Below are 17419 nucleotides of genomic sequence, written 5' to 3' on the forward strand. Positions count from 1 at the left end.
GTGCTGATTTAGCTGGCGTATTTTTAAAGTGATTTATTATACATAACAAGGAAATATTTTGAAATAGTTTATTATACATTTTATCTACATTGCATTTTTTTTTAAATTTGTTTTGCGGGTGAGCTAAACTATGTCAAACAAAACGAAAAATCATGTAAGAAGTGTGCAATTTAAAATATACTTAAAGCAGTATATACATTAGTATATTTCAGTGATATGTACTGTGGTATATTTCTGTGGTATATACTATGGTATATTTATGTGGTATATACTTGTGTATAGTTCTGTGGTATATATCATGATATATTTATGTGGTATATACTATGGTATATTTATGTGACACGTACTACGGTATATTTCTGTGGTATATACCACTTTCAGTATGTTTTCAGTACCTTCAGTATTTTATTGGGGTATACTTTATGGCATTTTGTTTCATTACAAATGGGTATTGTACAAAATGTACCAGACTGTCGACCAAAGCAACTAAAAAGCAAAATTATTTCCCAAATAATTCAAACAATATTTTTGTCTGATCATAACAAAACATTTCTTCCAGTTCCTTTTCTAAATGAAGTAAGCGTATTTCGACGTCACGAAGTTTTCCACAAACATTTCCTCAGTCCATAGTCCAACCCTTTTTGGTATTTATATTTATGCGAAATGTTTTTCTGCCTTGGCCTTTAGCCTAATAGAGCGACTCAATTAATGAGCCAAGTTTTTATACGCTTTCATTCATTTGCCTTTTATTTTGTTAGTTCGTCTGTCTGTTTGTCCGTTCACAGAGATTGGGCAAGCTTTGGCTGTCTTTGAGAAAGTTTAATGAAATCTTGACACGAAGTGGACGACAGGGTGTGATTTGCTTTTTCTTTTCATTCTTTTTCTGTATTTGCAGCAATTGTCGCGTCATGAATTTTATTTTCGTCCTTAACAAGTTGCAAACAGAAAAAAAAGTGAAGAAACTGAAGAAAAATTAAAAGAAAATATATTTGAAGTTTTTGTGCCGCTTTTACAAGTTGTTGGCCGTAAGCCAGCAGAGTTCGAAATCCGTAAGCCAAAAGGCAAAAAAAAAGCTAAAAGCGAAAACTTTGCGTTGCATATTCAAAGCACTTACCAACACTGGCACGGACAATATGTTGCCTCCTCCTCCTCTTCCCTTGCAGTTGTTTTGGAGCTGTCTGGACGGACTGTCCCCGGGCGCGCATTTCCGTTACATGCCAAACACTTTTGGCCTTTGTCCCGAGACCGCAAAAGTCAGCGCCTGGCGCATACAAATTAATCACTTGCTTCTGAAGAAAAGGTTTGAGTGTCAGGCAAAGTTAATGGCTTCGGTTTCAGTGCAGACTATTTCTATCTCTCTCTTTCTCTTTCCACACACTCTCTTTTCTCATTTTATCTTTTGCCGTGTGGAACAACAGCTTCATCATTTTTCAACTCACGTACGCGACGTTTTTATGATATACCAATTTTGACATAATCCACGTGGATTACGAGCACGAGCAATGCGACCGACCAAAGCGCAGTTGTTGAAATTGGCCAACACTTTCCGCCCCCAAATTTTGTGTAGAATGGGAGAATGGGGAAACTCACAACTAACGTGTTTGATTTTGGCAAACTCCTAATACGCCAGACACGCGAGACTTTTCGAAGTTCAATACGTTGTCTGTCCTTTTGGGATTTTAGTTTTCAGCCGACGAACTCTCGAGTGACTTGTCCACAATTTGTTAATAAAATCAATCAATCAATTTGCATGGCAAAATGCGATATTTTCAACAGTAGCTGAAACTAAAATTGAGAGGGAGAAACTAGAAATTTATGATAATTTTTTGTTATACACACATCTTTTCTAAATGTCAACATTTTAGCTACGAAATTTAAAATGGCATTAATATGTAAATAAATCATATACAATAATTAGGTTTTTTTAAGAAACATTAGTTATATGTTCTACAAAAAGAGATAAAACTAAAAATGTGTGCTATTTTTATTGTCGAAAGAATATAAATTAATATGCAATTATTTATGATTATTATAATTATAGAATTATATAATTATAGAATTATATAATTATAATTAATATTATTATATAGAATTTTGAAAAGAAAAGCGAACTTAAACATATATATTTTAAATCAGGTCATATTGATTAATATAAAATTGAGTAAATATTTTAACTTTTTTTTTTAATATCCGATAAACGATATTCAATAATATTTAAAAAAGAAATATACATTTTAATACAAAATATATTAAATAGTCGTAATTGTAAAGAAGTTTTTTGAATATATTTTGTAAAATGTTAAGAAACTTAATTTAAATGCAAAAAACTTTTTGTAATTTGAATGAGGTTTTATTCAAATTGGAATATCTGAGCTAATTCGATGATACTATATACCACTCCAAATGTAAAAGTACTTTAACTTTATATTGAGAAACTATTTCAATTTTCATTCTTCTAAAAAATTCATTTTCCCCTTTCATAAATTTGTGCCATGTTAACATCTGAAGAGCATTTGCCTTACCTTACTAAATTCCTGCCTCTGGGAATACCTTAGAGAGCGCCACCTAAAGTAGCATTCGCTGTCATCTGCAGCTCACAAATTTGAGCATAAAATTGCATCGATTTATTTATGAAGAAGGTCATAAGACTTGCCATTTGTTTGTCTGCCTCCGCGTGGCCTAAGATCTCTTTGCGGTCTTTAACGAGGTCGGGGGGAGGAAGTAACGTTTACTGTGGTCGCAATCCATATATATATGTGTGGAATATTTTAACATCTAGTTGTAGTTCAATAAACTTTTATGCTAAAACCATGCCATTCATTATGAGCAGACCCCCAGAAGACAGCAGAAAAAAAGAAGAACAACAAATGCGAGTGCAAACAAGGCATAAATATGCCCAGGCATGCTTCCCAGATAACTAAGTACAACATTATGGCCAGAGCAAGATTGGTGGATGAGTGTGCAGGAGGGGAAGGGGAAGAGGGGGGTCGACTTGGTACTGGGCAAACACACACACATTGAAACCGAGATTGTCAACATGGCATAAGCGAAAGTGATACCGGGATTTTCCACATGACGACGGCGTCGTCGTCATCGTTGATGATGATGACGGAGCCTTAGGACCGTGGCAAGTGAGATAGAGAGTGAAGAGCGATGGAACGGGAGAGCGGTCGGAAGTCCAATGCCGATGCTGAAATATGCATTATAGTTATGGTAATGGCCCGCTCAACTACCCAGGCTACAGATCCAGCTATAGCTCCAATGCCACTGCCAGCGTTGATGTCAAAATGATGACAGGCATATTTACGCTCGTTTCGGTTTCAATGCTCTACTCGACAGGGTACATTAGCTAGTTGAGTGAGATGGAAAGGAGTTTGAAGATGACTTTTTAGTAATACACAGAAACTATAGTAAAGATTTTTAAGTTATCAGAGAGTAAACTACATGAAAATATGCATAAAAAAGGCTAAACATAGTAAAAATATAAATTTTATTAATATACAAAAAAATAAAGCTCCAACTGTTTTTTAAATTAGTTAGACAAAATTATTTTTTAGTTTAATTTGTTATGAATTCTCATAAAATTAGGACTTATTTCATTCTTAGTGTTCTCAATAATTTCTTATTAATTCAAGTAAATTTTAGTAATTTCAAATTTTTTCTGAAACTCCTTTTTTAATTTCTTCAATAAAACAAATTTTTATTTTTGTTGCTTATACTATACATTTCAACGAATGGCTGTGATTGTAAATTATTCTTTTGTTACGCTTATTTCCTCTTCTTAGTTGCTTTACATTATGTCTTTAGTTTACGTTATCTCAATAATAACTCTATTTTATTTCATTTGATTTTATTTAAAATCAATTCTTAAAAAATTGATTTTATTTTATATCACCATTAGTCGAAATGTAGTTTTTTGTATAATAACTTTATATTATGATATTGAAAATAAAATATTAAAGAGCTGTCAGTTTGTGTGTATTGTTTAAGTAATATTATTTTGTAATATATTTCTATATTCTTACGCTCTATTCAATAACTTATTAAATCATAAACTTTTTCGAAGGGTATTTATTGTTAGACTTTCGTAAAATTCAGCGCTCATTTTGCATTACTTTCTTTTTTGTCTCTTTTTATTCTGGCTTTGCGCGTCGTCTTTGGTTTTATGGCTTTTCTTTTCATTTTCCATGCCGCTTTGCGCAAATTTTCAGTGGCTTGGCTGATGGGCGGTTTTGTGTGCTGTCTGAGTGGGTGGCGAGGATGTTGTGAGAGTGGGTGTGGAGGAGAAAGAGGTGGGGGAGGGAGATCTGCTGACAGGCCGTGCAAGGTTAAAGTGACAAGTGCGACGGCGATGGCGATGGCGCCTTGCATAATGCCAAGGTAGCTGTTTAGACTGCGAATGGGGAGTGCTGAATATGTAGAAGTAAGAGAAGGGAAGGGATGGGAAGGGGTGAGGGGTGGCTTTCATGGGCAACATATTTGCGTCGCGACACAACAAAATTACGTGCAGCCATCGTCGAGTGACGGCTGGCAAAATTGAGGGGGGAAGAGAAAGAAGAGAGGTGGCAAGTATCTCGGTTGTAGCATAAAAACTTTTGCAGTCTGTGCCGCAAGTTGTTGCCGTAGTTGTTGTTGTTGGTAGTTTGCTGTTTGAATGCGGCTTTTGCTTTTGTTTTTATGCCACACTAAAAACATTGAAATGCGATACTATTGTTGCACAACTCTCGTTGCTGTTGTTGTTGCTGTTGTTATTCGAGTTGTTGATGTTTGCAGCACATTACCAACACCTCTGCTCTGTTTGTTCTTGTTGTTTTCGTTGTTGCTGTTTGTCTCGCACAATATGTGGCCATGTTTGCTGGCTGCCAGCATGAAATCTATGGATTTACCAGCACTTAAACTTTGTCATACACTCCTCCTACTACATCATCATGATGTTAGAGGTATGTTCATGATGATGATGACGATGTCGGCATTGCTTGCATTGGATGAGCCATAACGCAATATAGACGACGACAACAGCAGCAACATCGACAACTGCGACAGGCGACAAAACGACAAAACGACAACGAGAACGTCGACATCAACATCAACATCGACGACAACTGTCCAATGGTGCATTAACCTCTGCCATTTTGTTGTGGATTGTTTTCTGTTCTCTGAGTGCAAAATGCCGTGTGAAAGCTCGGCAAATTGTAAAGGGGTTAGTTAGGCAGTCAGACAGGGAGGCAGGGGCGGAAAGTAAGTGATGTGTAACTAAAGTTGGCTCTGATTGCAAAATGTGATAGATAGTTCTCAACTGAACTCTGATGAAATCAATACATCTAATCTTTAAATGGATTGCAATGCGACGTTGGCAAAACATCAATTTGTGATCTTTATGAAAGCAATTAAGGTACATTTTAAAAAACTGTAACTATAAAACGAAAAAAATTAAATAAAATTATAAGAGTAATTGAAACGGGATAAGTTTATTTAACTAAATTATTTGGAGAAATTCGATTTTACCTTGTTGAAGTATTAAACTGAAATTAAATTATTAAATTAAATTAATTCAATTTCACTTTTTGATTGGCCAGTATATAGATTCAAAGTAGTCGGTTGGTGGTAGTTGAAATAAGCTGTGATCCACTGTATAAAGAAATACATTAAATATAATAAGTACAATAATGAAACATTTTTGGAAACAAATTTATTAAAGTGGACAAATTTTGAAAAAATTTGCATATACATTAAAAACAAATGAAATATATTTCTACTTAATTCCAAACTTCTGCAACTAAATAACAAGTATAAAGCTACAATCGAGTGTGCTAGACTGTAAGATACCTGATATGCATTTTTAATAAAGGCAAAAAGTGTTGTACTATTCCTAAAATATACCAAATTAACATACCGCATTAATACTGATACCAAGGGCTATGTTTTTGGTGAATATTCAAAATAAATACCATCAATTGCAAAATATACCAGATTGTCAGATTATGTCATGTATCAAAAATATACCAGATTGTCAGTATATCAAATATTCATACATATCTGCTCTCGATCAGTTATGTTATTTAAGAAATACTTTTAAATGAGCTAAATCGCCTACATACTGGCAATCTGGTGTATTTTGTACTAAATGTATTATTACTAAGTATGCCATTTGGTATATTTTTGAGTTTATGTTTCAAGTAAATACTAAACAGTGATATTATGTCACAAATATGTATTTATATATCTTTTATTTTAAGTGTGAAAATGTAATTTTTAAATCTTTTGCACTTCCACAATTTTTACCACACTTGACAATATTTCCTTTTGGCCACAACATTTTCAGCTTAATTGCAAAGTGAGACATATTTATTTGCCAATATTTTATGCGCACGTAAACTACAGTTGCAATTTGATTTTTATGCCATTTTAATGCTTTCTTTATGGACACATGAGAAAAAAAAGTTTGCATTAATTTCGCTGCAAATGCTTTTTTTATCACTCTTCTTTTTGTATAATTAAAAAATTAATAGAATTAATTAAATGTCAGATTAAGCGGCATATCATGCAGCATTAATAAATTAACAACCAGCAAACAGACGTAAAAAAGAAAAACGGTAAATAAATAAACCAAATAAAAGCCGCAACAATGTTTATTAAAAAAAACAACAACAAAAAGGCAATAAACAACCAACTAATTATACATGCAACAAGAGGAAAGTTCAACGCAAAAAAAAAATGAGAATAATCAAAAGAAGCGAAGGCTTAACTTTTAATACTCTCAAAAAAGAAAGAAAAAAATGATAATCAACAACGAAAAAACTCGATTAATGTTGACTGTTTACTGCATTTTTTGATGGGGCGATCAAACTAGCATAAAGTAAAGACATTACTTTGTGTATTTTTATTTGCCAAAGTTCTGTTTTTATAGGCCAATTAAACGCAAATATTACATTAAATACTCAATTATGCATTATGCTTGTTTAAAAAAAAAACTAAATTATTTGCGTATTTTTTTTAAAGTAGCATACTTTTGGAGTAGTTGAAGATTTTTATATATTAGATTAGATCTTTAAAATAATCAAATCCAGATTCTAATAAAATAATAAATAATCTAAGTAAAATATTTTTATTATAGAATTCTAAAAATACAGTTAAAGCATCTGTATAATGTGTATGAAAAATTTTGGTATTTGCCATTTATTTCAGTTCTTTTTAAATTGCATTAAAAATATATAAAATTATATAAGTTCTCCTTTACCTTAAGTTTTTCTGAAAGCATAGCAAAGTTTAATTTCCTAACTAAAAACAATTTAGAATTTGTGATTTCTTTCATTCAATTTTCTTCAACTTATTCAAAACATTCTTAAATTTATAATTACATTTTATGTTTATCATTATTTAATATTCCCTAACTATAAACAATTGAAGTTTTGTCTTTATCAGTTTAAATTTTATTGCATTAAATAATTATCAAAATATATTACAAATGACTTTTGCACAAAAATACTTAATTGAACTTTTGGCAAAAGTAATATTGAGAGCAGCAGCTGCACAGCAATCGCCACTCTATAAATTTTATTTAGTTAGTGTATTTACGATACCATTATAAAAATTTATGATGCCAGCAATTGGTAAATGTTTTTTTTTTGTGCAGCACTTTGGCAAATTAAATTGTCAATTATGGGCCAGCAAGCATGAACAACAACAACTGTGTTAGCAAGCGAAAGTCAGAGCCATAAAGTAATATGTGTGTGTGTGTGTGTGTGTGTGTGTGTGTGTGTGTGTGCAACCCCCTTTTGTTGACCACACAACGCAACGTTGCAGGATCGGTCGATCCACAAAAACCACAGACGAGGCTGTGGCTCATGCGCCACTGATTGTTGTTGTTATTCTTGTTTGTGGTGTGGCATAAAGAGAGAGGAGGAAGAGAGAAAGGAGTAACAGAGTGAGGGAGAGGGGGACAAAAAGTGCAACCACAGTTTAACCAACGGGCCGACGCATTTGTCATTCTTTCGACCAGCAGCAGCAGCAGCAGTCGAGAGAGTCCTGAAGTCATGTTTGCCAATATTCAAATATAGCAAAAAGTCAGACATATTCTCATTAACATAAAACATAAATATTTACTTTTGGCTTTCGACATTTCTATTTGATTTCGTTGTGTGTGTTTGTGTGTGTGAGACAGACATTCATATTGCAGCACAAAGTCGTATCCTTTTGCATTTTTACACCATTACCGTTACGTGTTGGAAGAACGAAATGGTGGCTAAAATAGCATTTCCATAAATGCAAATCAGTTTGTTTATTCGCAACGCGCTTCTTCGCCCATATTTCTTGCAAATAGTTCAACTTATGAGCCAAAAAAAATACAGCAAAATTGTAACATTCTTGTTGCATAACTTGTGGTTTATTGTTGGGAGGTTGAAATTGGCAAACGTTGCAAACGTTGCATATTTCAGAGCAGTGAGTCTTCAAGTTATAGCAAACTTAACTTTATTAGGTTTTATATTAGCATTAATAAAATAAAATACAAAATTGTCAATTTCAATTCAAGATTTTTTTTTTTAAATACAAAAGAAAACTAGTTGAATGCAATACAATAATGTTAACAAAATGAGTAAGAAAACTGCTGTCGGGTATGCAAATATACCAAAAATTTACCGCAAAATACTAAAAATATACCGAAGGCTATATTTGGAGTATCAATATTGTAATACATTCAAAATATACAATATACTTCAAAAATACCATTGACTACAAAATATACCATAGACTACAAAATATACCAGATTGTCAGCCAAAGTAAGATCCTATTGCCGTTGAGGTTTTTTTACAATGTAAAGATTATATGTTTAATTGTAATAATGAAATAAATAGTTAAAAGCATTTAAAAATATAAAATATGTTAGATATTGACAATCGAAAATGAAATTGAACTAAATAGTAATATTTAGAATGATGATACATCGACAAATGGAAACATCAATCAGAGTATGGCCGTAATTTCACGACTGAGCTCCAATAACCATTAGTTGGTTCATTCATGTTACTGAAAGGTGATCATTGCAATAAATTATTAAAATTGAATATAATATTTAAACTTACATATCCAAGCAGTCGAAACTAAACCACCAGCCACTTAATCCATAACTAGCGCAATTTAGTTCGGGATTTCCATTATGATTTGCATCGTATGTTGAAAATGCATTGTTCACATTCTTTATGAACACAGTACGATCTGCCTGGCAATTGTGTTCCGTACAATTTCCGGTTGATTCCAATTTATAGAAGGATTCCGAATTTCCAATCCTAAAGTCATCAAAGTGAATGGCAAATGGCTTCGTTCCCCACCCAACTCTTACAGACATGTTTAACCTCTGGCGTGTAAAACTCGTAGCGAGATGAATCTTTTCCAATCCAAACCAAAACTCCTCATTTAAGTCTCCAAATCCATCCTCGTATTCCTGCCAGGTCCTATTAAAGTCTTCAGTTCCATTAATTCGTCGCTGAATAATCATCCAACCATCTCCATCGCACATCGCCTTGAAAGGTTTTGCATTTCCAATTTGTATCTCTTGAATACCAGCCGTCATGTTTACACAAGAGCTTGGAAGACTTTTAGAGATAGTAGTTGATTCCGATATTTCTTCATTCTTTGAAGTGGAATTGTTTGATGCAACTTCATCTTTATTAGTCTGATTCTGTTCCTTATTTATCAGCTCACACTCAGCTAAAGTTGAGAATAATGTAGACACTGGATTTACTTACTGTAAAGTCGATACTTACCCAACACTTTTTTTCAATTCGTTAATCGTCGCATCCTTATAGGTAGACTCATTTCTGAGTGATTCCAAATTTGTTTCTTTAAGAGAAAATATTATTTTAATCTGTTGTTCAAATCAGTAAAGTCAACACTTACCCAACAGTTTGTGATTATCCTCAGATTTTTGTCTTAGAGTCTTGTGTGCTTCCAAATATTTTTGACATGTTTCTTTCAAAGAAGAATGAATACTTAAATAACTATATTTAAAATTTGATCTACTTACCAAATATTCTTTCCTGGTCATCTTCATAGGCATCCCACTCTTCCTTAAACAGTTTCATAAAAAACGTATAATTTCTATGACATTGGCCTGGAAAAAAATGTGATCTTATTCTTGGATTATTTTATACAAGTTTTTAGTGAACTTACCCAGTTCATCTTCGGTGTATTTTAATTCATTTGTATTGCTCTGAAGTTTTGACTTTAACTTTTCGTTTTCCTTCTGCTGTTTGCTAACTTCATTTTGTAAATTTTTGATCATTTCTTTGTAATCTTCGAGTTGTTGATTAGCTTCAGTTATTCGATTTACTAGAAACTTAATTTTCTCTTCTGTCTCTACCGTTTTGTTGGCGATAATCTCATTTTGTTGATCTTCCCCTTTGGATTTTACACTGCCAGAGCTCACTTTCCATATTGACACAATTAAGAGAAGTACAGCGAATAGTTTGCGACAGATTTGCATATTTATTTATTTTAAGAGGGAATCCAAGATTCACATCCGTACGCCAGTCGTGATAAATAAATACTAAATTTTGCGAATAGGTCGCAGTCGAGGTGAAGTAAAATTGTTATTCAATAAAATGTAAAACATTCTCTCGCTCTCACATTTGAAGTCAAACGTGTTTTTCATACCCACTAACTATTAGGTAGAAGGGTATTATAACTTTGTGCGTTAGCATTAGTCTCCGACCCCATAATCTGATATGTTTTTAATGGAATACCAAAGATAGTCTTTGGCATATTTTGGTATTTTTTAATACAATAAGTAGATATAGTATATTTTTGGATTTAATGGAAAATAAGAAGGGAAAAAGGTACCTCTCAGTCGAGCACACTCGATTGTAATTTTCTTATTCCTTTCGTCGATCTTCTTTTCCACTCCTTAGCATTCTTTTATTGTATTATTGATAAATTGCTATTTCTGGTCTCAACTTAAGTTTGTAAAAAAAAACAGTCATAAAAAATAAAGTATTTCTTGTTTTATTTTTACTTTCTTGTTTCTTTTACGCTCACGACGCACTTTCGCCAGTTACTTTCTTTCTTTCTGTATACATATATTTTGTTATTAGCTGTGCTCTTGAAAGCGCAGATCATCGTTGTTTTTTATTAACCCATTTTTGATTTTTGTGAATTCATTTAAATTCTTTATTTATATGTATATATATTATATGTAAAAAATTTAAGTTTAAGTGGATCAAGTTTTTTTTTAAATTTTACCACATCCACTTCCGCCCCATTGAAATTATAGATAATAGAAATATATTTTAATTAATACATTTTAAACATTCAGTAAGTAGATTTATGTTCAAAGATAAAATCAATTTATTTCGAAAACAAGCAATGTAAGTTAAAAAAAAAAAGATTTCCATTTTAATTAGAAACAATATGAATTTTTAAAATAATTAACTTTTAGAGCAATTAGCTTCATTTAATAAAGGGAATCCCAGTCGAGAATATTTTTAGACATATCCTAAGTCCTCTAGCAAATTGTAATTACTGTCATCACGTATTCTAGATGATTTTCAAGTGGTGCCCTAAATTAATTGAGGTTAACTGTCGCCCCCAAGCTGAAGTATAAAGTTAATTGGTCAGTTTGTGCTTTCAACAGTTCTCTCCCAAAGGGGGAAATGACAACTGAACCTATACTTAGCACTAAAATTGTTCAATGCAACGCCCCAAGCATTTTTAATAGGAAAATAAGAGGAAGAGGCAGGCACTATATCATTATAATCAATGTTCTTATGTTCGAATTCGAATGGAAACCGCACAATAACAACAACAACAACAACAACAGGAAAACAACCGCAGACCATCATTAAATCAAAAGGCAAACAAAAATAATATAAGCGAAAGGGACACGCAAAACGTAGACAGAGTAGGTGTAGTGTGCCCAGACTCGACCACAGACAGACACAGCGCAGACGACAGTAGTGAAGTGCAACAACGCCCAAGTCATTAGAATGCCGTTTCATTCGACATTTTGTATGCAGAAAAGTTGGCAGAATAGCAGAAAGCAGAAAGCAGAAAGCAAAAACAGAAATCGCAAATGCAAAACGAATTTCATTAAATTAGACGTAACGGAAACAAAGTCGTTAAAACTTGGAGCCCAACCAAAAATGGACTGCAGCAGGATTACGGCTGCCAAGGACTGCCACACTAACGATACGAAATGATGGTCCAACCCCAACAAAACCCCAAGGAGCATTTTGCAGCAGGATATGCGTACATTGCCCATTGCCCGTTTTCCATTTGCTATTTTCCATTGCCCACTTGACGCTGGTCAGGAACGACAATGCTGCCAACGTCATTTTAATAAAAATTCCCACCCCTGCTGTAAAGTCGAAAATCCCCACGGTCACACAGACAGACAGGCAGACAGAGGGACGGACAGGCAGACAGTTAAACATTTTTCATGTGCATACCTTTGCCATACGTATGTACATACTTACATACACACGTAGTAGGAAGCATAGCCAAAAACACTCCCCTCGCTGCGAACGCATTGTCTACTAATAGAGACTTGAGCTCAAGTCTCAAATCTCCACTACTCAGTCTCCTTCTCTCTTTTACGTCTATGCTCATTGCATGCAATGGCAAATTGCCATTTTTAGTTGGTGCCATTCGATGTAACCGAAACTGGCGACCATTGCCAAAGCTACAAATTAGTATAATAAAACGTTTCATAAAACGCCACACACACACATACACACTTACACTAAGAGCGCTGGTGCTGGTGGGAGCGACAACAATTGAACTTAACTCTCACTCACTCTACTTTCTCTCTCTTCGCACACTGCACATGCTGTGCTTAAGTTGCCATTAAAGCTGCGCTTACGTTTCGTTGTGCGTTGCGTTGCCTTCGTACTCGCCTTCGCCTTTCAGTTAGTAGGATCGTCTGCAGGTATTCATTACACATAATGAGCGTGAGCAAGTTCAAGTACTTCCCCCCGTCCCCCGCGTCGCGTTGTGCTTACGGTAGTATTATATTCGTATTCGTATTTATAATGGCACCCAAAATACCAGTTGAAATTGTATTATCCTCGCGTCGCGTCAACTTCTTAGAAATTGTCGCCATATTTTGCAATTAGGCGCACGACGCGCCTGACAAACACATTCAAGAAATTACAACACAACGCCTAAAGGCGAAGCTACAAAACGACAACTAGAAAAGCGACAAAAGCAGCGACGCCGCGACGCAGACGCCAAGCTCAAAATGTATTTTATCGCCTGTTTAAGTGTCTTCTACGTTGCGACGGGCAGCAGCGGCAATTGTGTCCACGTTTTGTGATTCTACTTCCCACTCTCTCTCTTCCTTCGCATCTCTCTTGTTTAAGACGCCTACCACAGACGCCATATTGTGTGTTAAAGAGCGTGGCTCAAAGTGCAAATCGGCAGTTCAGTTTAATGCCCTCTTAAATTACATGAACTAAACGAAGTGCGCGAATTTTTCGAGTTTTGCTGCATTTAATATATGCATAAATAAGTAAATATAATAAGGTAAGCTTAAAGTCATGGTAATTTGTAAAGATAAAACACAGTTCGCTCACTCAGCTGGGCAGCTCATTTATTTTAATGCATTTTGCTAATTACTCACAAAACAAAACAAGCAACTCGCTCCCACAACGCAAATTTAACTTTTTGACTAACTCGACGAAGAAGAAGAAGGCTACATATCATTTGCTAGTCAAAGTTTTGTTTCGGGTATTTAATTACAACACCAACTGGGCGTGTATGTGTATGTGCGTGTTGTGTAGGCGCAGGTAAAAAGAGAATTGAAAAAGGAGCTTGCACGTCTGCATATGTACAATTCTGTGTGAGTGAATAGACAAACAAAGAGACGTCTGCGATTTCATTCACACTGTACTTTAATTTGTTGTTGGAAAAAAAGAGTCAAAAAATCAAAAATAACATAATAGTACTCGACTATGTTTGCTTTCGCATCCAAAGTGATTTGCACTAGATTTTTATGTTCACCATGTTCTCGTTTGCTTTTATGTCATTGCAGCGAGTATCACGATTTCAACAAGTGGCTTGTCGCTCCATTCCAATTATACAAGCCGTAGAGTATTCAAGTAACGACCATCAACCAACTAGTTTTCTTCTCTTTTTTGTTGCTCCTTTACACACATTCCTACACACATTTCTGTCTCTGTCTGCAGCATTTACATTTTGTTGTTTGCGTTCATTGGGGAGTTGAAATTAAATTGCTTTTCATAGCGTCGCATTTTTTGTTATATTTATTTTTATTGTTTTATGTAGCCATTTAGTTAAAGCAATTTTAATTCTTTTGCGTCTGAGCAAAAGCAATAATCTAAATACATTGTACATACTTACAACATTCTTTAATCACCTTTTCTATTTACGTTTGCTCTCTTTTTAGATGGCTCTCTTAAGCGGAGCTTAAGGTGGTAAGGCAACCATGCTAAAATAAGAGAGCAAGAAATAGTGAAAAAGTGTAATAGTGAAGACGTGAAATAGTGCAAAGTGAAATAATTAAATAGTGAAAAAGTGAAATAGTGCGTTACAATTAAGAGATACAGAGAAGATCAGCAACATCAGTATAAAGTGCAATGGTAAGTGGATTAAAGAGCATATTAGAACGTATTTTACTTTGCGAAATAAGAGTAGCCAGTATGCAAACTAGCAGCTACTGTAAAAGGAACATAAACTTTGAAGAGAAGCTGGAAAAACAGTGTGATTCGAATATTCGAAAATTTAAAGAGAGACGGAGTACCAGAGCTGTAAGTGCAAAAGTCATGCACAGCCACAGTGGACGTCACCAAAAATAACATAAATACCATTATTCTGCAGGAATTTTATCGTCATCCGAAATTCATAAAAAACGCTTTACACCACAAATCAATGCTTATCTAAATAGCTTAGTGGTGAACATAAACTATTTCCGTATGTTATGGAATATGTTTAGAACATGTTTCTGTCCGAAAGTACCGCAAGATAAGAATATTTGCTTACCATTGTAAGTACCGTTATTGCTGGCGGAGCTTAATCAATTTGTCATTGAGCCGGCCGCATCGAATTATAATGACATTTGGTCCCACTGTAGTACGATGGGTGTAATCTCATCAAATTGCGCTGCACAAATTGTTCTTATCGAGAGAGGCATGCGAGGAGTCAGCAAAACTGGCTAGTTCATTTTTATGGTCACTCAAATGCGCATAAAACTTTGGATATATTTAGTATACGACGAGTATGCCAGACTGCGTGTGTGTGTGTGTGTGTGTGTGTGTAGGAGACTCGACTCGACTCATATTTACGAGTCTTTTTTCAAAGCTTGTCCTTGTTGCTCCTGCTGCTGATTAAACTTTATGACAATTTGCTGAATCAGTGCTTTCGGGGCAACTTCTGGCCAGCCTCCCATTTCCCTATAGATTTCTCCACACACATTGTCACATGGCACACTCGACTGCCCAAATACAATAAAAATAAAGAGCAAAAAAAAGAAGTATGCCATTTTTACGATACAAATGCTGTCAACTAATTTATATATGTGACTCGACAAATATCCCTAATCAGAGTCATCATCAGGCTAAAATGCCAGCTGGCCAATTGCAAATGAGTAGTAAACAAAACGAGTTCGTGTTCTCTGTTTGTGTGCTTTTTATTAAATTATTTACAAAATGCATTTAAATTTTATTTGCCACATGTGTTGCAAAATTCTTGCGGGCCCATGTCGTCCTGGTCATTGTCCTGTTTGGTATCCTGGCGCAGATGCTGTCTAAACAAATTGAGAATTGATTCTTTATAGACCATTAGTTTTGATTATACAATAGTGTTTGAACGTCTGCACACTAAGCAGCTTGCTCAAAGCGGAGGGCGATGGGAATGGAAGGGGATGAAGCTAAGGTCTGGGGTTCGAGGTCTTGGTCTAGGGTTCAACGTCAGGGTCTCTCGGACCAGACGATGTCGTCTAGGACATTCAATTGAACGCTTCAACGCCTATCGACAATTTTGTGCCAAAAATTATGACCGCTGCCGGCATTTTGCTATTATATCCACGATATATGGTTGCCGGCAATGGAGACTTACAGCCACTATCTTTCCTCTCTTCCGCCCCGCCCTCGACGCCCCTTACTCTAGTGTGTGTACCCTTTTCATGTACATGATAAATTTGGGTTTATTTATCGGCCTGACCAGTGGGCAAACAGGCAACAGAGAGTTTGCTGCTATTTGTACTAGGATTTGAACAGCAACAGAGCGTACTATATACGTGTGTGTGTGTGGGTGTCTGGCAGTGTGTGTGTGTGTGTGGCTAATGGTATAGCTTGTTTAGATACATTAGGCAACAGCCGCTCTGGGTGCTGTGGCAACTGTAGTGCGACAGCTTTTTGACTAATAACTAAAGGCTTTAAGCAGCGACAATGTTTTGTACATGAAAAGTTCTTAAATTCAGAAGCATTTCTTAGTAAAATATGGTAGAAAGCAAATATAAATTGAAACTGAAACTTTATTTTAAAATTTAAAGAATATTTAATTATTATTTCAATAATATAGAAAAATATATGAATTTTAAATACATAAATAAAATTCAAAACAATGTAAAATGAAACAATAACAGAAATATGGTAATTCGTTTAGCAGAAGATAAGATTAAATGTAAAACAATATTAAAAATTATTATTATTATATTTAACTGGAAATAAACTAAACTATTTGTTTGGCTTAAAACCAAACTACAAAATATGCGTCAAATATCTACGAACAAATTTCAAAACAAAAACAAATAAACAAAATCAAAATCAATATGAGAACAAACATCAAAACCGTAATTTCTATTTATACAAACGTAGCTCATAGTCAAGAATAAATTGTATTAAAAGAGTGTATTAAATTTGAAATAACGAAAGCAAATATTAAAGCCCTTAAAACTATATATTTATAATCGCTCAGCTTTCAATTAAACCATAACTTTAAACAAATTTAAAATAATGATTTCTCAAAAAAATGTATTTATTATTTTATTATTTTATAAATTCGAAAAAATAAATGACAAATAAATGCATTTAAATAGATTTGATAGCAAAGCTTCCGTTGTATTTAAAAAAAAGAATAATAATATAATATAGTTACTCGTTCTGAAAGTGCGCCTAATAATGCCAATCATAATGAATTAAGCAAAAATGTTGCCAATATTATTGCGCTTCATTTGCTCGAATTGATTTTCATTTGTGTGCACAATTTTAATGCGCATTCAAATAGCATCCGTTAGCCGACAACAAAAACCAAAAGCAAAAGCAACAGCAACAATAAGCGAAGAGAAAAATCATAGGAACAGCGAGAGGCAGAAAAAAAACAGAGCAGAACAACAGACATAAATTGTCAATAACAATTTGTAAAATTGTTTTACAAGCAAATGCGACGAATAAAAACAGAAACAGAAAA

The 17419-nt window shown here is 34.2% G+C and overlaps 2 protein-coding genes and 1 long non-coding RNA gene across 3 annotated transcripts; all 3 read right to left on the reverse strand.

The window, feature by feature from the left end:
• Nucleotides 1–381: 381 nt before the first annotated feature.
• On the reverse strand, nt 382–1829 carry LOC132796863 (uncharacterized). The gene is made up of 2 exons (XR_009633601.1): nt 1115–1829; nt 382–962 (listed from the first exon to the last, which is right to left on the reverse strand). It is a non-coding gene; the product is annotated as an uncharacterized LOC132796863 (long non-coding RNA).
• A 7113-nt stretch (nt 1830–8942) lies between these two features.
• On the reverse strand, nt 8943–9704 carry LOC132798578 (angiopoietin-related protein 4-like). Its single transcript, XM_060810487.1, has 2 exons — nt 9082–9704; nt 8943–9025 (listed from the first exon to the last, which is right to left on the reverse strand). The coding sequence occupies exons 1-2, from the start codon at nt 9567–9569 to the stop codon at nt 8959–8961; spliced, it is 555 nt and encodes a 184-aa protein (XP_060666470.1). The 5' UTR covers nt 9570–9704; the 3' UTR covers nt 8943–8958.
• Nucleotides 9703–10527, reverse strand: LOC132786782 (uncharacterized). Its single transcript, XM_060793440.1, has 5 exons — nt 10169–10527; nt 10023–10109; nt 9896–9967; nt 9763–9838; nt 9703–9706 (listed from the first exon to the last, which is right to left on the reverse strand). Exons 1-5 carry the CDS (start codon nt 10479–10481, stop codon nt 9703–9705), a joined length of 552 nt encoding a protein of 183 aa, XP_060649423.1. The 5' UTR covers nt 10482–10527.
• Between the last annotated feature and the right edge of the window lie 6892 nt (nt 10528–17419).

Source organism: Drosophila nasuta, chromosome 2L (genome assembly GCF_023558535.2).
Source record: "Drosophila nasuta strain 15112-1781.00 chromosome 2L, ASM2355853v1, whole genome shotgun sequence".
Classification (NCBI taxonomy): domain Eukaryota; kingdom Metazoa; phylum Arthropoda; class Insecta; order Diptera; family Drosophilidae; genus Drosophila; species Drosophila nasuta.